The sequence below is a fragment of the Pezoporus wallicus genome, unplaced genomic scaffold (assembly GCF_028554395.1).
Source record: "Pezoporus wallicus isolate ANWC-B61680 ecotype Strahan unplaced genomic scaffold, APGP_CSIRO_Pwel_v1 contig_7068, whole genome shotgun sequence".
Classification (NCBI taxonomy): Eukaryota; Metazoa; Chordata; class Aves; order Psittaciformes; family Psittacidae; genus Pezoporus; species Pezoporus wallicus.
Window position 1 is genome coordinate 1,808,361 of NW_026635623.1, and position 24,797 is coordinate 1,833,157.

At 35.9% G+C, this 24,797-nt stretch overlaps 1 protein-coding gene across 6 annotated transcripts in view; it reads left to right on the plus strand.

Annotated features, from left to right (window-relative positions):
• KLC1 (kinesin light chain 1) overlaps positions 1–24,797 on the plus strand; it is a 49,375-nt gene that overhangs the window by 19,345 nt on the left and 5,233 nt on the right. For 2 of the 6 annotated variants that reach the window (XM_057397160.1, XM_057397158.1), the window contains 13 exons: positions 827–1,088; positions 3,431–3,661; positions 5,649–5,727; positions 7,645–7,870; positions 8,379–8,466; positions 9,195–9,296; positions 9,950–10,123; positions 10,270–10,369; positions 11,230–11,279; positions 11,366–11,433; positions 12,827–12,935; positions 16,260–16,421; positions 21,628–21,758. In XM_057397160.1, coding sequence (XP_057253143.1) covers positions 828–1,088; positions 3,431–3,661; positions 5,649–5,727; positions 7,645–7,870; positions 8,379–8,466; positions 9,195–9,296; positions 9,950–10,123; positions 10,270–10,369; positions 11,230–11,279; positions 11,366–11,433; positions 12,827–12,935; positions 16,260–16,421; positions 21,628–21,758 — 1,781 coding nt within the window. In that variant the 5' untranslated portion in view covers position 827. Of the gene's footprint in view, positions 1–826; positions 1,089–3,430; positions 3,662–5,648; positions 5,728–7,644; positions 7,871–8,378; positions 8,467–9,194; positions 9,297–9,949; positions 10,124–10,269; positions 10,370–11,229; positions 11,280–11,365; positions 11,434–12,826; positions 12,936–16,259; positions 16,422–20,277; positions 20,904–21,627; positions 21,759–24,797 lie in introns of those variants that run through there. The other 4 variants (XM_057397157.1, XM_057397159.1, XM_057397161.1 and 1 more) reach the window with 3 other exon arrangements.

A 24,797-nucleotide genomic window follows, 5' to 3' on the forward strand; every position in this document is an offset into this window, starting at 1 on the left:
CCTCTTAAATTTGATGGACAGTGGTGTAGCCACTTCATCCACCAGTTCCCTCAGGACCTGTGGATGCATTTCATCAGGCCCCATGGACTTGTGCACTTTCAGGTTCCTTAGATGGACTCAAACCTGATCTTCTGCAGTGGGTGATTCTTAATTCTCCCATTCCCTGCCTTTGCCTCCTATGACCTGGTTGGTGTGGCTGGAGCTCTTGCTGGGGAGCACCAAGGCAAAAAAAATTTGTGTACCTCGGCCTTCCCCATGTCCCTGGTAACCAGGTCTCCTATTTCCTTCTGTAGAGGGCCCCCATTTTCCCTAGTCTTCCTTTTGTCAACAGCATACCTATACAAGCTTTTCTTGTGGCCCTTGATGTCTCTGGACAGATTTAATTCTACTGGGGCGTTATCTTTCCTAACCTGATCCCTGACTGCTTGAACAGTTTCTCTGTATTCCTTCCTGTCCTTGCTTCCACCCTCTGTAGGCTTCCTTTTTGTGTTGGAGTTTGTCCAGGAGCTAGTTGTTCATCAGTGCAGACCTCCTCGTGTTTTTGCCTGACTTCCTCTGTGTTGTAGTATGCATCTTACTTTCTGTTCTTGCTTGGCTTATGAATTAGTGTTAATGTTGAATCTGGAAATAGAAACTGGAAAATTTGAAACTGTGTGTTCAAACTCAGGACTTGAAACATTGTGAAGGTTGTGCAAAAATATAATTGCATTCTGAATATACATTTAAAATTTGTATTTTTTTATGACTTCTTAAAGGAAAACTTTATTCAGTTATAGAGAACTGCTTATTTTTCTTTCTGATTAACTAGTGTATTCTTCCATTTCAGAATGTATGAAAACATGTCCACAATGGTGTATTTAAAGGAAGAGAAGTTGGAGAAGCTCACTCAAGATGAAATCATCGCCAAAACTAAGCAAGTGATCAATGGACTAGAGGCACTGAAGAATGAACACAATTCGATTTTACAGAGTTTACTTGAAACACTGAAATGTTTGAAGAAAGATGATGAAACTAATCTGGTTGAGGAAAAATCAAACATGATTCGAAAGTCACTGGAAATGCTGGAGCTTGGCCTTAGTGAAGCACAGGTAAAACTGCAGTAAGAATAAAGTATTTCAGATGTTGAGGACCTAAGATTTGCCTTACTGAGTATTAGTAATGTGCTGGGACATTTATGTTGTTATTGTAAGTTAAGGAAAAAGACTGCTGTAATAGTAGAGGTAGATACTATTTGTCTTGCTGTGTTACAAATTATGCATTCAGCTTTGCAGCACTGAGGCTCATAATTGAGCCCTCTTTACTTAGTGAGACAGTGGCTATTTGCTGTTTAGACTTTTCCACAGCATTAGGCGGATAATGTGTAAGCAACTCAGGAACTAAACTTCGGCATTCTAACTCTAAATTATTGCATATGTATGTCTCCCACACACAAATAAATTTGCTCCAACCTTTGAGCTCTGCTGCAACCTTAAGTTCATGTTTATATTCCCTTGATTCTGGGATTCTTTATAATAACTTACAATGCTCCTGGATCTCAAGAATCTGTAATGTTTATTGAATATTTTCCAAAACCAAAATTGAATCTAAAAGCATTTTAAAGGTTGGGAATTGAGTATACAATGTAAGTTTCACTCTTAAAGGACTCCTTCTTTGAACTATCTTAGTTGATGAAGGTATTGTCTACAGAAGATGAGTGAAAAGATGTTCGTTTAGTCAGGATGTTAGGAGTGTATTTACAGTCCAACTTTAGGGTATTTTGTACTAGGTCAGAAACCTGAAATCTGATGTCGTGCGACACATTCATCGGTATAAAATGGCAGAGTGTTTGCAGATGAGTTGAAAATGCCAATGAGTCAGCCCTATATTAATAGGCTTTATCTTTGTAACTGCTTAGTCTTTTCATCGAGCTGTTGAGCTATTACTGTTTGGTGATCTGAAGTTGTGTGCATTGGACTATGATGAATTGAAGCCTGAGAGAATGAACAAGTATGGGTTACCAGACCTGGCAATGTAGAAAGAGCCCCTGGACATTATGGTGCAAACTAGGTCATTTTTTATTAGTATTTTGTGTAAGTTTTTATCCCTTCTATTGGAATAAAATACTAGAAGAGATATGGAATAAAATTACAATAGTAGAGTTACCTTTAGTGGGTGTTTGTAGAAGATCTGTGAATGAATAACTTGTGTCTTCTAATTTTGCCATGGTATTGGGACTCGGAAAAGGTACTTCTGATTCTTGGCTCTGTTGGATTTAGCAGCCTCAGTTGCAGATGTGCCTGCCTAGTTTGGCCCACATGGTGTTCTATGAACTGTGGTGGTGAGGAGCCAAGAAGTCTGCATTTAGTGCTTTTTTTAGGAAGCAATTCTTCAAACTGCTACACTCAAACCTGATAAACCTACCATTCCTGCACACTTTGGGTTGCAACAATGTAGGATTTTTTTATTATTATTTGCAGTAGTTAAATTAGACATGGAAATAATTTAAAGATTTTTTGTGACATGGATGTAGGTCTGATACGAGAGTTATTTCTGTAAAAATGAAACAGACGTTGCTGAAGCAGCAGTCAAACTTTCCTTCCAGTTAATTCTAGAGAGTAAGATTACAAAGGGGTTTAGTTTGCCATTGTAGCGTGTACAGTGTTATTTGAGTATGTTGACCCCGTTATCACAACTCTCCTAAATGTACTTTCTGATGTTAAAAATGGCCACTGTTTGAATAGAACAGGTAATTTAAATTATTAACAATTCTGAATGTGTAAATAGTAGGTGCTGAAGTCTGGAGACTTGGATTGGTATTAGGAATAATATGTGGAGTTTTTGCCTTTATAGGGAAAAGTAGTTTCTAAAGGTTTCATGTGTTTCTTCTGGCACCAGAAATTTCATGTCAGGACACCATCTGTTTCACATGAAATATTTAGCTTAAAAACTCTTCAAGGTAACTTTGTTTTAAAGAAACATGAAATGCTAAATAACTTCAGGATTTCAGATTCATCTAAAAGAAGATTTGTATTACTGCCAATGACTGTTTCTTACAAGGTGTGCTTTGTGGGATTGCTGTGAACTGTTCTACGTGTATCAGTGGGAGATTACGTGAACAGTGAAGGGAAAGTGTCTTCTGTATGTAGTGTTTGGCTTTCACTTAACAAGTGTCTTTTTCATTTAACTTTGCTTAGCAAAAGAGCCCAATCCAAGTAGACTGCTTCTGTGGCTTTTGTATTTTTTTCCTGCAGGTGAATTCTGGCTGGGCAAATGGTAAAAAGTTGAGAGGAAGAGTGAGATAGATTGAGATAAAACCAGACAGATGAAGAAGAGAAACTTAAATGTTCACCAAATTTCACAGCTGACAGATTTTTAAATAATAAAAGTTTTTTAGATTAAATACAAGACTGCGTTCTAGAGGAACTGTCATGTGACACCTTTTGCTTTCTAGGTAATGATGGCCTTGTCAAATCACTTAAATGCAGTGGAATCAGAGAAGCAGAAATTGCGTGCTCAGGTTCGTCGGCTATGCCAGGAAAACCAATGGCTACGGGATGAACTAGCCAATACACAACAGAAACTACAGAAAAGTGAGCAATCTGTGGCTCAACTGGAGGAAGAAAAGAAACATCTAGAATTCATGAATCAGTTAAAAAAATATGATGATGATATTTCACCATCTGTAAGTAGCTGTGTAGTAAAAAGCCCCTTAAATGTACACGTGTGTTGTAATCTGCCTTTTTACCAAGAAGTGGTGCAAGCTTTTTTATTTCTCTAACATAAACTTGTCATGAAAATGCTTACCTTCTACCAGGGTCACATAGTTTGCAGAAAGATTCTAAATCCTGAGTTCATTCTTATTTTAAGAGAAGAAACGTTTCTCTGTCTGTAGATAACAAAATACATATGAGAATCAAAATCCATAAGTACTTATATAGGATTATATTATCTTAAAAAAATATGAAAAACTAAATAAAAAATTTCTTTCTGTAAACTCAACAATTAAGTGGAGAATTTAAACTATTAGAGATTCTAAGTACATAGGGGGCATGGCTTATTTTGACTGCAAGAGAAATGCTTAATTTTCGTCTAGTGAAATCAGTGTGCAGGTTTTATATCTGTTGATAATTTACACTAGGATAGGATGTTACTGGATCACTTTCTGCCAGACACTGTGATGGTCTGCATGCCCGCTGTGTTACATATACTTAGATTCAGAGAGAAAATGGATACAGTATTAATTTATAGAAGTAATTTACCACTTAAAAAGACTTCTGGATTATTTGCACTTCTTGTTACCCTTTTATGTTTCCTTAAGTTAGATGGCACAGTAGAGAGAGATCTCAGTTTGTATGTTTAGACCTATTCAGCTGTGTTTTGGAAAGAACAGGTTTTTTTAACCAGTTATTTCAGCAACATAATGATTGAAAATGTACGTGTTTGTCACGCTTAACTGACTGCTTGACTGAATCCTTTTTAATATATTGTGAGCAGTGAGAGTTGTTTTGGCACATGGAACTTTTCAGTGCTATTTCATGAGTTGGTATTTGTAGCTGAATACTGCCAGGGAAGTCTGTTTAGAAAAGGAGTGGGAGGAGGGAATTTTGTGATTTTGATGTGCTAACTGTTGAACTGTAATCTGCAGATGGCCTAAATAGCGCCATTATTTAAAGTTTAATTGGCAAATAGGGTCAATGTAAGCATGGCAGCATCTTTATAGTTCCACTAACCATATGAACAGTCTCACTTGTTAACCTTTGAAAACAGTCAATTCTGTATGCTCAGTGTAAGGCTGGAATCAGCACACGTAACATTATGAACTTCCCTTCTGAGATCTAGTCCCATTAATCTGCTGTTTTTGCAGAGCACACGCTTTGCCACCACTGAACTCCAATGCCAGTAGCTGCAGTTGTCTTTTTCTCTTGGATGAGGAGCAGAAAAATGGGAGTATCTTCTGCTTCTGGGCTTTCTTCTGACTGAGATTAAATTTTCTGAGGACTTTAACCATTTATATTATATTGACTCCACATTTAAGAAACAGAATTGAGAGATGATCTGTTTCTTTAATTTTAAATGATGTGGAATGATCTTTGGATGTTTAATCAGTGTAGACTAATGGATTGTGCAGAAGTTAATATGGTTCCAGATGAATACTACTGGAGATGAACTTCCATGCAGGTGGCTTTATAATTTTTGATCCTTATAGATTGCAATTGCAAAACCTATTTTTTTTGTGCAGAAGTTGAGCACTCCGGAATTTAGGTCTCCATATTTCTCTCCCTTGCCCATCTGTAACTGTGTTTAAGACTAAAAATATACAATATTCAGTGTTTAGTAGCACTGAATCTGTATTCAGCACTGGATACTTTCACGAGGTATGATGTCTCTATAAGAGTAGCAAATGTGTTCTTGTGTGTTTAAATTGAGGCTAAAATCTAGGAGGCCTGATTGCTATTCCTGTCTCTTCTGAAGATGTCCTGTATTGTTTGGGACAGAGTATGTAAATACATTTGAACATAAAACCTTCATAGAACTTCTAGAAGAAGTGTTATTCTTGTATATTCCTAAGTTTTGGATGTGGGGTTTTCTTTAACATTGCTGATTAAATGGACTGTCTCTTCATGCCTTAGATTTAAGTATAACAGTTTGGCTTTGGGCTTGTTCTATAGGAGGATAAGGATACAGATTCCACCAAAGAGCCTTTGGATGACTTATTTCCCAATGATGAAGATGACCAAGGACAAGGAAGTAAGTGCACTTCAATTTACAATGTTAGTGGGTTTCTGCAGTGCAGAAAAATAAACCCATGTTTAGGGTCCTCTGGGACACATTGAGTGGTGAATGCCTCTGCTAGAATAAGGAAGCCAGTCACTGATACATACAGAACTGGGACTTAGGTTTTTACATAGAGTTTACTGGCTCTTTTAAAGTTCTTGGCACTGACCCTGATATAGCCCTAGAGGGCAGGGGGGCCCAAGACTGTTGGTTGATTCAAGGATCACCTACTACAAGCTCAGGAGCATTGTATCCCAACTAGAAGGAAGTGCCTAGGAGGGCCAGGAGACCTCTTTGGATGGATAAGGAGCTGCTGAGGAAAATTTGAAGAAAAAAAGAGGCTTATAAAAGGTGGAAGCAGGGACAGGTGACCTGGGAAGAATACATACAATATTTTGTCCTTTGCTGAGGTTTTCTTCCTTAGTTTTACTACTCATTCTAGAAGTGTTGTCTTCTGGTCAGGACTCGTGAATAGGCTGTGAAGTTTGAGGTAGAGGTTTGGTAGCACGATTGATAGAAGCCATTAATAGATAAGTCTTGCTAAGTGAAATTTTGGGGATTTTACGGGGGTAAAGCTGGTATTGTATAATGTATTGATATTATAGTGTATAGGCAGTATGCTAGTAATATAATGGTTCTCAGTAGACAAGTGACTGCAGAAAAAAAATGTCTGAAGGGTCCCACCTGTGTGGGACCTTCACGGGCACATACACAAAATACACTGCATTCTTCATAGCATGGTAATGCTATCCATAGTCAGCAATGGAAGGAAGACTTGAAGAATTTAGAATAGGTTAGTGTTGACCATGAACTTGCTTCTGAGCTCATGCTTGCTTCACTAGAATTTTGTAGTAGGAAGGTTGGATGGCAACACTGTCTATGTACCTGCATAATCCACCTACCTTATTTCAAAGTTGATTTGTTAGTAATTTCCTTGACCTCCAGGAAAACTACTGAAATGTTCCAGTGCTTTGGTAGGCAGTGGTAGTAGGTATAGGCTTGTAATTGTATGATGCTGGTGGTATAAAAAGGCTCTCACTTGAGGTGAGAGTGGTTTTTGTCCATAGAAAGAAGAAAGACTCATGGCTGGAGCCCTTATCCTGTGTGTCGTTTAGAATTTAACGCAAATGAGTAAGAGGGAATTTTCTGCGTTGTCCCAGAAATCTCCTAGAGGAAGAGAAAGGCAGTAGTGGATTTGGGAGGGAGAGGTGGGGTAAAGGAGGGAATTGGAGCATGGTGATTGCAACACCCAAAGGTTAGGAGCTTCTGGAAAACAAGTGGCTAAGCCTGAGGGTTAGTTAGTAAAACCTAAACATTTTGCTTAAAGTATCACTGGCCTTGACTTGATGCCTTTTCTCTTGCAACCGTTAGTTGTGGCATGCAAGATCTTTTAATCCATTATGTGCCAACCTTAAGTACTCTTTGATACAGCAAAAAAGGGAAACACACACAAAAAAGGTATGTTTAGAGAAGAATAAAGGAAAAAGGACAAATCGTTGGAGCTTTTCTGCCGGTATTTGGCTTGTCTGTGTTAATGTTCCTTTCCATAGGGAAACGTGGATATTTGTAAGTGCAAAATTATGGTATAATTTTGGGAATTGATAATGATTTGCCGAGCTGAAATAGTTTCCTGCTTTCTTCTGTGGTTTATTACATTTGGGCCTTTGAGCTAATAGAAGTGTAAAATAACACAGTAATGGACAGAACATGAATAATTAAATTGTCGTAGTTTCACTGTCACTGTTGAAGACAGCATGATTACTGTGAAGTATGTTCTAATACTAATACTTTATAAAATTCAGTCTCATTTTTTGTCACTGAGCAGTAACGCTAAATGCTTTAGTTACAGTCATATTTTAAACGTATTTAAATCTTGCATGTTTCTTTCAGTTCAACAGCAGCATAGCAGTGCAGCAGCTGCTGCCCAACAAGGTGGCTATGAAATTCCAGCAAGATTAAGGACCCTTCATAATCTTGTCATTCAGTATGCTTCCCAAGGTAGATATGAGGTTGCTGTACCTCTCTGTAAACAAGCTCTTGAAGACCTAGAGAAGACTTCAGGTCATGATCATCCTGATGTTGCTACTATGTTGAACATACTTGCTTTGGTGTACAGGTTTGTATACTGCCATAGATAAATATCAATTAACTAAATAATATTTGGCTACAACCTGTTAATGTTCAGACTAACATTTTTTGACTATTTTCCATTCCCTTTTTTTAAAAAAAATTGAAACCCTCAGGAGGGTCCTGCAGCATTTGTATATATCCCTATGCTTAAAAGTCAAAAAAGTTACTGCATTTCTGCCTGTGCCTTTTCTTTGGAAGTGAAGCTGGTTTTGATACCATTTTTTTTTTCTGTTGAGGGTCTTGTCTTGATTACCCACTTCCAGATAATCTAGAGGAATAAACTGGACAACAGTTCAGCAGTAGTACATGCTAGTTCTGAAACAGTGAACTACTTCACAGTTACAGGCTTCATGTTTTTACTTCCCAATTCCTGAATATATTCTCAATTACTCTTCTTTTGCACTAGCATCTTTAGGAGAATACTGAAGTCAGCTTTGTTTTTATGATTTCTTTTTCTGAATCCCCTGTGTTAATTATGACTCTTTAAAATTTAGAGACCAGAACAAATACAAAGATGCAGCAAATCTCCTGAATGATGCCTTGGCTATACGTGAGAAGACTTTGGGCAAAGATCATCCAGCGGTTTGTATACATGCAATATCATATTTTCAGTTGTGTTTTTCACTGAACTTTTTTTCAACTCATTTTAATATTAAACTCAACAGGAAAGTTTTTAAGACCTGGCTTATCTCTAGACAGTACAGGTAGGAGGCCACAATGTAACATGCTTCATTTTCTCTTAAATATTTAACATGCCTTTTGAGCATTATATTCAGTGCTGTTTCACCATAAATGACTCTCACACATTTGATTTTTGATGGCATGGATTTTCTGTGGGAAATCAATTTGTGAAGAAAGATTTTCGTTTTCTTACTCAAATCACTTTATAAAACTCATATCGAAGGGACCCTTCTAATTTGTTTTATGGCTGCTTTTAAATGACACTTAAATCAAGCTTTTGTAATCGGTGTTTAAAATTAATGTGGTATCTCACTTCGTATACCCTGTGTGATGCAGGGCAGCTCTGAGTATAGATCTGAGAAATAACTTTGTAAGAGAAGAACATATGAAGAAAATGTGTGCCCTAAATGACATTTCCACAAGTGAAGCGAAACTATTTCATGATTTTTTTCCCCTTTCCTTGTTTGTGTATGAATGCATTTGATAGTAATTATTTCATTTGCAAATCTCAAGAGGTCCACCTTGTGCATGGAAAATTTGAAAACGTCAGTGCATTGCAGATGTATTCATTTGTCACATATTTGTATCAGTAAATTCCAGTGTAATTAAAATTTCTCTACCGTTGACAGGTGGCAGCAACTCTAAACAATCTTGCAGTACTTTATGGTAAACGTGGAAAGTACAAAGAAGCTGAACCGTTGTGTAAGCGAGCTCTGGAAATCAGGGAAAAGGTATGAGTAAAAGAACTCATCACTTTTGAATGGATTTTTTTGAGGGAGAGGGCAAGGCTAAGCTTGCTTTTTTTACTTGTTTTTTTGTTTTGGTTGAGTTGATCTGCCAGGTAAACCACAGTTATCCGTGCCCTGGTAGCTAGCTGTGTGTGCAATTCAAAACAGTTGCACATTCAAGTAGTCCTATGGAGCTGTTGGAGCACTCTGGGTATATTACAAATTCTGTATTTTCTAATTAACCTTCTTTCACTTTTTCTTTCCCCTTTGATAGTTAAGTAATCATGTGATAAAAGCTTTGGAGCTAAAAATGAAACATCATTAAAATTTTGAAGTTGATTAGATTATTCTATGACTATGTGGATATTTATTCTAGTCCATGACACTGAATGCCTGCATCCTCAGGCTTTGTGTAATACCCTGCGTATAATGTTGTTCTGCTACTTGTATTATTCCTGTTATGAATTGTTCTGCAGCATTCTCAGTTCTTAATAGAATTGAGTAATTTTCATATCTCTCAAACGCAGTTTTTCTTTTGTTATCCTCATGTTGAATTGATAAGGAATAAAAACTAACGGCATGTTTCTAAATGATGCATTTCTAAGCCCTGATACGATGATTGGAGAATGTTTTAATGCAAGTTATTTAATTTTCAGGTCCTGGGGAAGGATCACCCTGATGTTGCTAAACAATTGAATAACTTGGCTTTACTGTGCCAGAACCAGGGTAAATATGAGGAGGTTGAATACTACTATCAGAGAGCACTGGAAATTTACCAGACCAAGCTGGGACCAGATGATCCAAATGTTGCAAAAACAAAGAATAACCTGGTAAACCTTTTATAGAGTAAATCTAAGAAAAAAGCAAGATTTTTCGATTAATTGCAATGCACCTTATTCAGCATGTATTGTATTTGTTATTTATCAAGCTAAATAAAAGTGTGCTGATAACTTTTGGGGGGGTATTTCGTTTTTAGGCATCCTGCTATCTAAAACAGGGCAAATTCAAGCAAGCGGAAACTTTATACAAAGAGATTCTTACTCGTGCTCATGAACGGGAATTTGGCTCTGTAGATGGTAAGAAAATGAGTCCCTAGATTTGAATGTATGTGTCATTTTGGTAGTTATTATGAAATAATATCTGCAGGAAGTTAATTGTATCCTGATCAAAATTATTGTGTGCTTGAGGTAGACTTAAAAAGTGAGGTAATAAACATGTTGAAGTATATTCATTATAAGAAAGCATTTAGATATGTCAGTAGCATTTGATTGAAAGGCAAGTTTTTCATAAACGAGGTAGACTTGATAGGTTTATGTTTTATGGATTCTATTTCTGGCATAATTTACATTATGTCCAACCAAAATCAATTATGGTATTTTTATAGAGGCAGAAAAATCTGTGACTTTCCAGTTACAGGTAAAAGTCAGTGCAGGATTTTTAATGATATAATAAATACATTGTTAATGTGAGTCTTCCATTAATACATTTAAAGAATGGGGAAAATACCCTTAAATTGTGAATTATGATGTACTTTGAAGTCAAATGCATTTTATCAACTGTAAATCACATTGCGTTCCATTACGGTAGTATGTGTACCACTTAGTGGGTGTCAAAGCAGTTTTTATGATAGAATAAATAAATGCGCAGTTTTTAGCCCAGAACTAGGCTCATGACAAATCAATGTCAGCATATGCTAACTTCAAAGCTTCTCAGAAGTAACTGTTTCTAAGTTCAGATAAAAGAAGACACAGTTGTAAAACTATAAAGAAGAGGCACATGTTTTATTTACCTGCTGCTTGTAGTATGGACAGTAAGCTTTTTTGTGGTAATAGTATAATTCCCTGGTTCACAGCTTCATTTCAGAAGGGTGAAAATGAGAACAATGAATGCTTTGTAGTTTTGTTCTTTTGTAATATATTTTCTTGTGTTTCGTCAGATGAAAATAAACCTATTTGGATGCATGCAGAAGAGAGGGAAGAATGCAAAGTAAGGCCATTGCCATAAATCTTTTTTGGAGTTTTTTACTTAAGTTGCAAGTTGGTTATTTTTGTTCAATGTTTCTTTTGTTTTAGGGAAAGCAAAAAGATGGCACAACTTTTGGAGAATATGGTGGCTGGTACAAAGCTTGCAAAGTTGACAGGTAGGTAATTTCTTCATGGGACAGACAACATGGCAATACACAGTATCCAGAAATGTCGCATTAACTCGTGTTTAAAAATGGAGCCACACCAGATGCTTGCTTTGGACTGTAAAAACGATAGTATTAAAAATTCAGGCCCCAAGAAAGGGTTTCAGGAATGTACTAAAAGTTTTCAAGTCCTGTGATGCTTTTAATCTATCCTAGTTAGACTAGTAAGTGAAAGAAAAATTCACCAGTTGTATTCTTGGCAGTCCTTCAGGTAAAGCGTAGGTCACCTTTTTTTTTATTCCATTGGTTGGTGTAGGGCTCTAGAGAGGTCCAGAAGCAAAAAGGAGGCTGTGCAAGTAACTGAGCCTTGAGATTCTTTAGGTGGTACAAGAAAACAAAGTCAAAACTGCTACAGTTGAGCATTATTTGAGTTTATAAAGCTCAAAGAATATAGCTTTGTGTGAGTGAAAAAGTGTACTTTAAAATGGAAGAAGAGAAACAAGGACTTCTGCTTGGATTGTACTTGTTGAAATAGGGTTGTTTGCTTTAATTTTGTAACTTGCCTGCCTTTTTTCTAGTGTGCAAGTGGTACAAGGTAAGAAACCTTCATCTAGTACTGTTACGTTTAGTGAGGGGTTTTAATTTATTCAGTGTTTGAATTCATGTATTTAACAAGTAGCAGAACCTTTGAACTGTTGAAATCTGCTCTTGTCTCTCCATCCTGAACTCTGGGTGCAATACATTTTGTTGGTTTGTTTTTCATGTAGTAATTCATCCTAATGCATGAGATCTTTTCTCTGTTGTTACTGGAGCAAAACTTTGTACAACAATATGGTGACTGAGCTAATACTGTGTCATTGAAACAGAATTGTCTTGCTGGAGTGTGAGACTTGTTAATGGAATGTACAATTTATTTTTTTTTCCCTTTTATTCTTGAAGCATAGTTTGAAAGCATAGAAAATAAGTATAAAGTAAAAGCTGATGAGCTGTCAATTTGTTTTGTGCCTAACACATGCTACAGTAATGGTCACTGTATGCATGAGTAGGCATATTTTCTGGAAGCTTCACAGTTATTCAGTTGGGCACACTAACTAAGCTAAATTTTTACCTTGAGATGCACATGAGAAACAGAAGGATACAGCACTCCATTTTTCTCCTGAGTAGATTTAGAGGCTGTTTACTAACTTTCAGTTTCAGGGCTGTTGACTAATCGTAGTGTGAGTCATTAATGCATTTGGAAAGGAGTTAACAGGTTTATCCATGTACATGCAGTACAATGTAGTGTATTTCAAGAGACTTCCTTTTTGTAATTATTTAATATGATAAATACTATATTTTAAGTTTTTTTTAGTTTGTGAATTGAGAAGTTTAGTGTGTGTGTGTGTGTATTTTTTTCTTTCAATAGTCCAACAGTAACAACTACCTTAAAGAACCTTGGAGCGCTTTACAGACGACAGGGCAAGTTTGAAGCTGCTGAAACATTAGAGGAGGCAGCAATGAGATCTCGTAAACAGGCAAGTATGAAAATTCTCAATAATATGTCTTCATTGTGATCATGCAGATTTTCAACTTCAGTATCTATCGTATGTACAGAATATGTGAACTTTCAGCTATGTAGTGTCTGGTATGTTCAGTTATTTAGTATCTTTAATTTCAGTCTGAACTGATGATAAACCAGTACCATCTTAACACTTGAAACTGATTAATTGCTAGGGCAGTGGCATTGTATCCTGGGGGCATGATTCAAATTGGCAGTGAAATTGCATGGAAAATGGCACAGCAGAAAATACTGTTATAGCCAGCAGTCCTTACTTGCCTACATGTGGTGGGAGAGAGGCTATAGCTAGGGGAAGATGGAGAGTTTCAGTGATAATCTCGTTTGCCAGTAATGCTGTTCTGTTTTCAGTAAGGAGCTATAAAACTTTCAAATGTTTTGTTTCTGCATGCAGCTGACTTGACTGTTGCAGGCCTTTAGAAGGCCATTATAAATGTGTCAGCTGTTTCTATTACTTCCGCAGACTGATGAGATGGATATTACAGTTTAAGTGGTGGGTGTGTTCTTTTAATGCAGGGAAGTTCTGTGCCTGTGTTCTCAGATCTGCAATTAAAGTAACCCTTTCTCAGTCTTAGAAGGTGGGAGAGAGATTTGGGGTTTTTTGGTAGTGTTTTATTGGCTTTTTGTTTTTCCTTTCCCTATTGGATGGATTGATACAATGTCTTGTATAAAAGTATCCAAGACAGGACAAGCAAATATGGCTTGTCAGTATTAAAATGGAAAACAAAATAAGAAAATGTAAGTGAATTAAAAAAAACCCTTGGAAGTTCAATCTTAATTTCATTTTTTCACGATGATTTGCTTTGTTTCTGTGGGGTATTTTTTTTGTCTTATACTGATTCAGAGTTGTATTTTGAACCATGATATTGCAGTGTTTGATGTATATAGAAGCAAATTTCTGGAAAAGGGAGAGAGCAAAAAGCTCCTGGCAAGCCTCATGCTCTTCTAGTGAATTCAAGAATAGTTCCCTTTGATGTAAGGTGGTTTAAGTTCTTTCCTCCACAACAAAATGATGGAAAACTTACAAGTGTTTGCCACGTAAATGGAATGAAACTGGTAAGAGGAAAATATGACTCTGGGACAAAGGTTCTTCAGCAAGGAAAATTCAAGGGTGGGGAGCATAGTTGATACAGATACTTTCTTTTACTGAGGATGATTTTAACTTACTTTTACTGAAGGCTCATTTTTGGAGTGTCTCCATTTGAAAACAAGAAGTGAAGATTCACTGTGTCTTAAAATGTTTGCCTTGGTTCTTAGTTTTGCTGTTGCCATTACATGTGATTCTTCTTTTTTTTTTTTTTGGGTGTGAACAGATACAAGCAGGATAAATTGGAATAATGTAATAGTAATAAGGCAGCTTAGCTTGTATTTGTTCTTTTTATGTATATATTAGAACCAAAACAAAACACAGCACCAGCTTCACCAGCTTTTCAAGTTGAAATTTCCACTGGGAACCTTGGAATTGATTATTTGGGAATTAAGGATGAGAGGATCTTGCTACTGGAGAAGTCTTTTTTTACAGTCCCTGTGTAATCAGCCCACTTTTGGCTTGCCAGTACCACTGCGAAAACTGTTCCTTGTCTCCATTTTCCTTAAAGCCTGATGGAGGTTTGCTGCTGCTACTTTGTTTTTATTAAGCATGCTTCAGGTTTTCATTGGTGCATCATATATACCATGTCTACCATTGTATCACACACACCACTGGATTTGGGCATGTAGGAAACAGTGCTGTCTTACTATCAGTGTTTACCTTTCTATTTTAGGTCATTAAATTAAAGGAGAACAGACAGGGTTAATACATTTCCCCTTTTCAGCTGAAAGCAAAGAAGTGCTTCTGTTCCCAGATTTGGAAAAGTACCAGTCCTCCATTGTTCTGTTCTCCTTCATGCATGTTTTGTTTGCTTTAGCTGCTGGGATGTAAATGCAAGATTTTTGAAGACCAGTGAAGTTCTTTGTCCTTCATCTTTCATGACAGAATCAAACTGGGGAAGTGCAGTTCCCCATCCCTTTGTTTTTTAAATGTATGTACTAACATGTGAAGTAAATGAGTCATCATAGCTTTGGAGCAGAGCCCAGGGTCTTTATGTGATACTTCACCTCTTTAGTGGTGATTTTAAATAGTTTTATGGTTTTTGTGTTCTGTGCTGCTGAAGGGATTGGTGCAGAAGCCATTTTGAGCCTGTGCTTCAGTACTGTCTGAGAGCTCTAGCCAGTTTTCTGCACCATACAGCCACGTGGAAGTGAAAATATATGATCATTATGTGTTCATACTTCCTTATTTGTAGCATTCCATTAGGGAGGGCTGTTCTGCTCTTCATTTAGTGGAAAGCAGCTATATGGAACCAAGAACCTGATTTTCCATGCTACTAAACCAACTTTCTTTCTTATTCATGCACGTTACTTTTTAGGAGAATTTTGGCATGATTTTCACTTTCTGTATTATGGTAGGCTTTATGGATTTGTCACACAGATTCCCTGCTGCATTTGCTGCTAATGTTGCACAGTGAAAGATGTAGAATATTTTCTTATGTGTAAGGCACTGACTGGGCATCTCTTCCTGCAGGGTACTGTTCATGACATGGAGTATATTCTAAAGAAACCAAAACTCGAATATGAATTGAGCTTTATTACTTTCTAGTTTCTGTTAAAGATTTTGCCTTTATTTTTATAGGAGGTATTTAAAGATATTCAAAGTTATGTGGTAATTGACAGACATTGTTTAACACAAAGCAAATGTATTTTATTGACCACAAATATAGTCTGTTCTATTATAAGCTTATTTTCTATTTAATGTCTTTCTGAACAATCAGTTATACCGCTGTGCCAAGTATCATATGTCTCTATTTTTAAATAACACAACCTGTGTCTCAGGTATTAGATAGTCAGGTACCTGCAATGTTCTTTCCAAAGGTGGGTGAATACTGTACTGTTTGATAGGTGGAAAACTGAGAATTGCATTGACTGTTCATAATCTAGGAATTGCTTAAACATTAAGCTGGTGGCCAGTTGCCTTCAGGTAAGTTACGTGAACACTGTGAAGCTTTGACAAGTGATAGGGAAGGAGGTAAAGAATGGCAAGTCACTGAATTCTCTACTGAACTGCCTGTCCACTTCATGCTCTGTTGATTTCTGCAGTGTATAAAGGGCAACTCAGCTGCCCTTTGAAAGTAGAATTGGGGTGATGGAGTAATGGGTTGTTTTGACATTTTTTGTGATATGGTTATTGTGTGTTAGTACAGCTTGCAATAGAAGAAAACATTTTGCCATTTTTTCTAATTCTCAGGGTCTTGACAATGTTCATAAACAGAGAGTTGCTGAAGTGCTGAATGACCCTGAGAGCATAGAAAAAAGGCGAAGCCGAGAAAGCCTCAATGTTGATGTGGTAAAGTACGAGAGTGGTCCTGATGGAGGCGAGGAAGTGAGTATGAGCGTAGAATGGAATGGGGTAAGTACAGTACACAGTTTAAGAAAATAGCCTAAATCAATTAACACCAGAACAAATATGGTTGTCCATTCACCAGCCTCTTGTGTTTTCAGTTGTTTCTTGGTTAATCTACTTTTTATTTTGTAATTTTGCAGAATCAAAAATAAAGAATAATATTTTGTTTATCATAACATAACTAAAAAAATTGTACCATTTAAAAAATTTAAACCATCCTTTGTTTTCCTGAATGGTGAAATTTCTTCAAGAATCCTAAGCAGTTGTATTTAACTTTAAGTTGTTTAATGCTGATTGAATGTCCTGGTTATGGTCTGGTGTACAGTTGCTTCTTAGTGGTTTCTTTTTACTGGTAGAAATACTCTGGCAATTGACTCTACTTTTGCTTTTGTCCTTTTGATGCTGTATTTGCCTGTATTTTAAATGTTTCTTTACAAATATTGCATCTCTTGGAATCACAAAGAACATTTGCTATGGAGATGCATTAAGTGTCAGCAGTTTTAGAGTAAATATGTGAGCAGTATTTTAGTAACACTAAAATAATTCCAATATCCTCCATACCCAAAAGGAAAAAAAGTAACTTTTCAAGCTGCTATACAGTCCATTTTAAGAGGCAGTGCCATCGCATAAGAATATGATAGTAACTTCACATATCTTGAGTGAAATATTAATAACACTTTTCTTTATTAGAATTTGGCTGGAGTCAGGGCTTGTTCCAATTTTTCCCATGTATTGGCTTCACTATATAACTGTCATAAAGTAAAAACATACATATAATGTGATTACATATGCATTTTTGTAACCACTGTCTTCCTTTAATTTGGAAGACAGTGCCAGCTTTCAGTTATTGATCTGGCTTATGTAGTTGCTTGCTTCTGTCACCACATTTTCCATGCTTTATTCCATTGCCAGCAATGGGATATATATTGCACTGTTAACCATCTCCCAGCTGCAGTTCTGCTGAAAATACTCTGTTAGATTATAAGGTGTTGCCTGCTTTTGCTGTACGGGAGGAGAAGTAGCCTACTTTGCAGAATTGAGTGTTCTGAAGTTTCATTTCTCTTGCGGTAGCAGACTTTTTATTTCTTTTTGTTAGCCACATGAGACAAAGTTTAGCATTCCAAAGAAACCTTGATAAAATACATACTGCTTTACTCTTTAAGGAGAAGGTTCTTTCCATCTTTTGTCTCTTTATTATTGTTTTCTTGGCATTGGTGTTCTCGGTGCCAAGACAGTCAATCAGCATCTACTGTATAACACTGCATCATCAATAAAGCCAAAGTAAGGTTGGATTAACACTTTTTTTAATTCTCATTTTGCCCATTCAGCTTTAGAACTGTGTACTGTACTCCTCCCTTAATTTTCGCTGTACTTTGCATGACTATATGTTCTAAACAGATTAAACATTTTTCTGTTATTGACATTAATTAAACAAGCATGCAGGTTTTGGATTGAAAGGGCCTTTTTTGGAAAAGCAGTAGACAGTATTTCTAGGTCAATATGTGAATCAAATTTGGTGATAAAAATTGTTGATCTGAAAAGCTAAATTCTGACCTCTCAGAGCAGACTTCATTTTTAGTGTGCTGAAGTGGCATCGCTTTATTCTCATCTTAGTTTATTTTTTTCCCTCGTGAGAGGTATTTTTGTATTACATGTTTTACATAAAAGTGGGCAACTCTCTCTCCCTGACCCTGCTAGTGTTTCTATCTCAGCGCTGTTCTTCCTTCTACTTTATATTGTGTAGGTTTTTTTACCCTCATGTGTTCCCTCCAGACAAAATACTCTGGTTCATGAAGTATAGTAGAATTTTTTACTTCTGTTTTTTTCCATTTAAATTCTTCTGAATTGGTCAAGCTGAGTGTCAGAATACCTGGAGTATGTAAAGCAACAAACTTCAACAAAAAGTTGATAGAAGATTTATTGTAATTAAGTGATTTCCGTGTGTAATTTAATCCATGTTAAGCAGGATATGCTTTGATGTAATGTCTTGCACTCTTACAAAAAGAACTGAAATATCTATTGAAGTTAATCTGCTAATAACTATTAAAACTGATATGTTAAGTTTTATAGTGCGTGTTTACATGTTTCTTAGAAAGTCCATCCCTCTAAGTTAACAGAAAATACAAAGAGAGCAATGAAATACTTGGTTTTGAAAAATCAGGATAGAAATCTCAAGATTTCTGTCCCCTGTTATATTTGTATGTAAAAAAATTACAGTGTGTATCTGACATTTTTGCAAATTGATCTTTCAGCTGGTTGCAGGACGGATAAAAATCCTTGTGGTGTGATAGTGCTTAATTTAAGATGATGTTCTTACTCTAACCTATGTGCTTCAAAGATACATCTTTTGAGCACAAAAGTCTGCTTTCAGGTGTGAAACAAAAGCAGTATATTTCAGTACTATACACTAGCTGCTAAGAGTTGCTCTACTTTAATAGGAAGTATCAGATCAGTCAGAGGGGCATTGCAGCAGACAACTAGAGAGTACAAGAAGTGATGGTGGGGAAGTGTAAGCAAAAGTAGTAAGGCGATTCTCATTCTGAGCAACATAAAAATTGGCAGTTAATCTTTGCCATAGAAATGGAGATATTTTCTGCTTTTTTGATTGTTTTTGCTGGATTTAGGAAGCTTGGGTTTTTTTTTAACCATAAACTCATGTTTTAAAGGTATTTTTTTTTAATCATGCAGTCATTGTTTAACTTGGGAGTTTAATATATTTATTCCAGATTTGAAGTAAGCAAAAGCTTTTCTGCTTATTCATAATGTGCTAGTTAGCGTGATGGAAGTTACACACTCCTACCAAACTTGTCTTGCATTTGTTCCTTAGATCATTATCACTACTATAGCACCACTGGTTTAAGGCCATAGGAATAATTAGCCTTTTCACTGATCTAATACTTCTAATTGGAATTTAAACTGCAGTTTATTCAATCCTGCAAAGCTGAAGTGTGTTTTTAAAAGTGTGAACAACGCACACAATTTAGTTTGAAACAGAAATACTCAGTTATATTTTGATCTTCTGATCACTTTGTAGCAGGGCATTCTGCTATTTCCAAGAATAATTTTAATTAGTGTTTATTCCAGTTGCTGTAGGTAAAGGCCTTCAAAACAGTTACCTTAAGATTATTAGTAATGGTCTCTGTGCTGTGTGTAAACTGAACTAGAGCTTATTTTTAATATCAGATATTAATATCAGATGCCTCACTGCATTAGGAAGAGGAGAGAAATTTCCACTTGGATTTTAGATATTATTTTATACATCTATTTATACACACAGAGGGATGCATTCTAAAATTATTCTGAAACTGAATTGACACAGGTCAGTTGGATTCTAGTTCCTTAAAGGAATGAACAGGATTTTGTCTGGAGGTTAGGAGAAGACCTCTTTCTTCTTGCTGTTGTGTTTTGAGGAACATTCCTGACAGAAGTTAAAGCTGAAATGAATGCACCTTGCTCTGTTCCTTTCTTCCGGTTTGTTTTTTATTTTTTCCTTTATTTTTTAGTTTTGTGTTAATGTCACCTGAAAAGAAAAATCCTTTCTTTGCTTACAAAATGTAACACTAAAGCTATCACTTCTTAAAGTTTTTTTTGTATTTTATGCAAATTCTAACTTAAAAAATGCACGGAATCATTCATGTGCATTTGTAAGTTGCATATTAGTGATACAGGTGAAACCGCAGAAAGATGTAGGTTCTGGTAATTGCAAGGGCCTGCACTTTGTGTTTCAGGGCAGCCCAAATACTCCAGAAAAAAATGTTTTGAATGTGACCTAGAAATACTGTAAACTTAACTGTTCAAAATTGAAAACTGTTGAATTTTCCCCAACAGTTTCATTGAGTTTTTCTCTCTCCATTTCTGACAGGCCTAGATGCCTTTTGTGAGTCTTATACTGTCTCCTGCATGACGGGCGTGCACCATCTTCAGGCTTTAACTTCTCTCTTCAGTACTGACTGCTGTGTTTTAGCAAACCCCTTAAGATTCTTGTCAGAGCTACACTTCCCTGTAAACTGGCCATTCCTTCAGTGCTGGTGTCTTTTTTTGGTTTTCTATTTCTGTACATGTGTAGCTTTGCCAGTTATGTATCTAGTCATACAAAATGTTACTACAACCATTTGCTGTGTAATACATATTAAAAAAAAGTAACAATGAACTTTAGAAGTAGCTGTTCACTATGGAAAAAAGGTAGTTAAAAGTATCACACAAGGTATTACTGAAATGGCATGATGGTGATCCTTACGGGAGAAAAACAAAACCAAACCCATAAAAGTAAGGCATGTTCTCCAAGTGCTTCAAAATGTATTTAGAGACCTATTACATGGTTAACATCAATATGGAACTCTGGATGTCTTCAATTATGAATATTCTAAAGTAGCATTGCTGTATAGTCTTTGTGTGAGATTTTCGCAATTATGCTTTTCTCTACTAATCTCGGTGTTCAGTGATTTGTGTATTTGTCTTTCTAACTTCTAATAAACTCACTCTAACTCAGGTGTCTGTCTGCTTAGTAATGCTTTACTTTCTCCTTTTACAATTCTTGTTTCATAGTCACATAGGATTTCTATGAAGTAGGAAATGGTCACTTCTAATCTTACTAAACTGGTTTGGTTTGGGGTTTTTTTTTTAAGAGTAAAACATTAAAAAATAGAATTTTTGTCAGATGGAAATTTCTTCTGGTCAGCACAGCAGTGTGTAAAACACGAATGCAGTGTATGAAAAATTCATTGTGTTTTACATTTTCTTTGGTACAAGTTAAAATGAAGCACAGGAATTTAACCATACATGTTTCTGTCAGAAATATTTTTGTTTAAGGACTTTAGGATTAATTAAGCATGTTTGCAGGTAGTGTAGATGTTTAGAAAGAATAAAACAGGGTTTTTTCCTTAGCGATGGAATGTTTTTTGCGTGGGGCTTGTGCTATGTTAACTACAGTGTGCTCTTATAAAATGGTAACATGATGATTTGTTTGACTCCTGTGGTGGGTTTTTACTAATTATGAATCATGGCTTGAGCATGTCTTGACATTTTAGAAATCTCTTACAGTTTGGAAAGCACCCTGTTATAGTGAAGTTGTAGCTACACAGTGTTACGTATTTAGGTAATTGTACCAAGTACCTATTAATAGCAGTAAAAAGTCATCAATGAAAGGGTCTTGAGCCAGTTTTGGGGGAGGGCACCAACTCTTGCAGTTTCACATTTGTTCAATTTTTTTCAGGATGGCACTGGATCTTTAAAGCGCAGTGGTTCCTTTAGCAAACTTCGTGCTTCCATTAGACGCAGCAGTGAGAAGCTGGTTAGAAAGCTGAAGGGAGGAAGTTCACGGGACAGTGAACCAAAGAATCCAGGGTAATTACCTATCCTTAGCTATGCTGCTGTGCCTTCCTTCTGTGCCCCCCACTGTAGCCTAGTGTAGTGCCTAGAGCAGTGTTTTCTTCTCTGTTTAGCTAACTCTATTTCATATAGATTTATATCTTAAAGTAAAGTAAAATAAGAAATAATTTCTAAAACTTAAAGTTCTGTAACATCCGAGGAATTATATTTGCTTTTAAGAGTCAACTCAATTTTAACAGCGTTTTTTCCCTTTTTACTGCTTTAGCCATTTGAGGAATAGAAAAGCCTCATAGAAATATTGATAAATGTTAAGTTACCTGCAAAATTCTCTTCACACAGCAGTGAAGGAAAATAAATGTTACTGATTTTTGGTATAGCTTAATATCCTGATATATTCTTAATAGAGCTTTATATATTGCTGTGGGTATAAAGAGAACTACTAACTTGAGCCCTTCTCAGTTTCTATTTTTGGAAACCCCAGATTTCAGAGAGCAGAGGAAAATGTTGACAAACTTGAACCTCATTGTGTGTCTCATTAACATTTTGGCCTCAGTAAAGTCAGTGCTAAAAATTCAAATTTTAATGTATTTAACTTCTCTTTCTTATTTACCATACGATTATAGATTTGCGTGTATGTCATATTTCTAATAACTGCATTAAAAACGTTCACTTACTGGCTGCTGCAGAGAAGTTGAAATGTTAAAGTACACTGCTATTTTTCATAATAGCATTTGTGGGTGTTCTGTTTTGCCCCAACATTATTGCAGTCAGATTTGCAGGGTTTTTTCCCCTTACTGTGGAAAACTGGAACTCACTTCGTTGACTGGAAACTGAATGACAGTGTGAATTTGAACTTATACTTTAAAACAGTTAAATTGGAGAATGTGAAGTAACTTCTGATGGAGCGACTACATCTCAGTAATATAGTAGATGATGATGGTGGTAATACCTGAGACAGTGATCTGGAGGCAGGCTCTCGATGTGTTTCTGTAAGCACTCCACTGAAGTTTTGCCTCATTGTTTTCTGTGGCTGTAAAACGTGTACAGCTGCAATACACGTAGAATTCACATGTGATTAGAAGAAGGAAATATGTAAATGTAAAATGCTTTAGGGAAAACAAGCAAATGCAGACCAAAGTAGAATAAAATGGTTTTCCTTCTTTGTCTCCAGTGTGAGCATTTTCAAAATCTGGTTTTCTGTTTCTGTTCAGCTCTGCCTAGAGTTCATACACTGTAGCTCAGGTATATTATTCCATGAATAGATGTATATATTCATAGCTAATTTTGTATTTTCTCATCAGTTTTTGAGACATGGAAAGGTTTTAAGTTCCTGAAAAGCCAAGAGTTTTATTCCTTGTTCTCTGTAGTAAATAGACCTATTTTGCCTGCAGGTAAAATAATTCCATGGTTATAGGTGTACAAAATTACGCTTATGTATAACTGAAGACATTTGGCTTTGCAATTTCCTGTAAGAATTTGCCTACCTTTTTATTATCTGCACTTTAGGAATGCTATTTGACCAATGTAGAAGTAATCTACCCACAGTAACATTAATTGTATCGTGGGGTCTGTATCACTAGAAAAGATTGCCTCAAATAAAGACATTAATATGAAATAGATATTTGTTTGAAAACAAAGCAATTATCTTTCTTGCTTTCATTTTTTGACAAAGTATTCTTGTTTTTTTAGATGTCACCATAGTTCTTAAAGAATAAGTTATTCTTAAACTTGCAATACATGTTTTGCGTTGACAAGCTTTATTGTAGGTATACACATTGAGTGTATAAGACAAATACTGAAAGCTCTGTTCTTATGAAATTGAGACACTTTTAAATTCTAATTTATACTGGCTGGTTTTAATAACAAAGATTCCTGGTATTAAACACCAGCTTTGTAGCTCATGAAGCATAACTGTACATACTGATATTCCAGAAAGTCATTCTGATCTCATTATCTGAAAAACTTTAGTAAATAAATATATTTTTTTCTGCTTCTGAGTTTACTAAAACGGATATTCAGTTTTATTATGCAGACATTTGTTTTTAGAGTGTTTGATAGCTGAATATTACAATAGTGACATAGTGTACATATAAATCATTTTTGCTGTGAAGTCAGCTGCTCTAGGTAGATAGGGGACATATGTGCTCCCATCCTTACCAGTACATCTCTGCATTCCCTGCCTATGTTTTTAGGAAGACTTTGTTTTGAAATTGATTTACAGCTGTGGTTTATATTGTGCTTCTGTAAGTAGCAGTTAACACTGCTGGTAAGATTCTGAAAGAGGCATACTCAAATAGAAACACATTAATATCATAGCATGAAAGAGAGTTATTGTGTTGTTGCTTGGTACAGAAGGCTGGAGAAAATAAAGTAGAAAACTCATCAGGGAAATTGTTTATGTAAAATCATGCAAAATCCTTCTTGACAAAGAATAAGAATTGTTCTTTGAAACACACAATACCTGAAGCACTGTATCAGTTCTTTCTTTAGCGTATTTCAGAATTCAGTTCTGTAGTAATTTAACTTCACACAGTGTTAGGTCTGATGTTTTCACTTTGAAAATTTTGATCATAGAGCAGAACAGTTAAGATTTATAATTAAAAATAGGTTTAATAATTGCTATTTAAGCAATGATATTAAGCACTGGAAAAACAGCTGCATGCTTTTTGTGCAATTATGTTTCTAACATGGAGGGGGTTTTAAAAGTGCATTTGCCAGACTAAAGTTCTCAAGCATGTTGTTTTAAAACAAACACACAAAGAAACAAAACCAACCCCCCAGGAAACAAAGAAACCAGTATCTCATGTGATTAAAAAAAAAAATAATAATTTTTTAATTGGCACTTTAGCGAGAACATAAAAATATGTGTGTAAATTTTCACTGGTGGATTTTCTATTTCCCTGGAATATTTTCCGTAAATCTTTATGCTCTTTTGGAGAGTTTTATGTAATGTTTGTTTGTGTTTTACTGATTAACTTACTTTGGCTTCCATATATAACCTCTTCTTCTACGTGTTTCCTTGAATAAATGAGAGGTGTATACCATGCATGAATC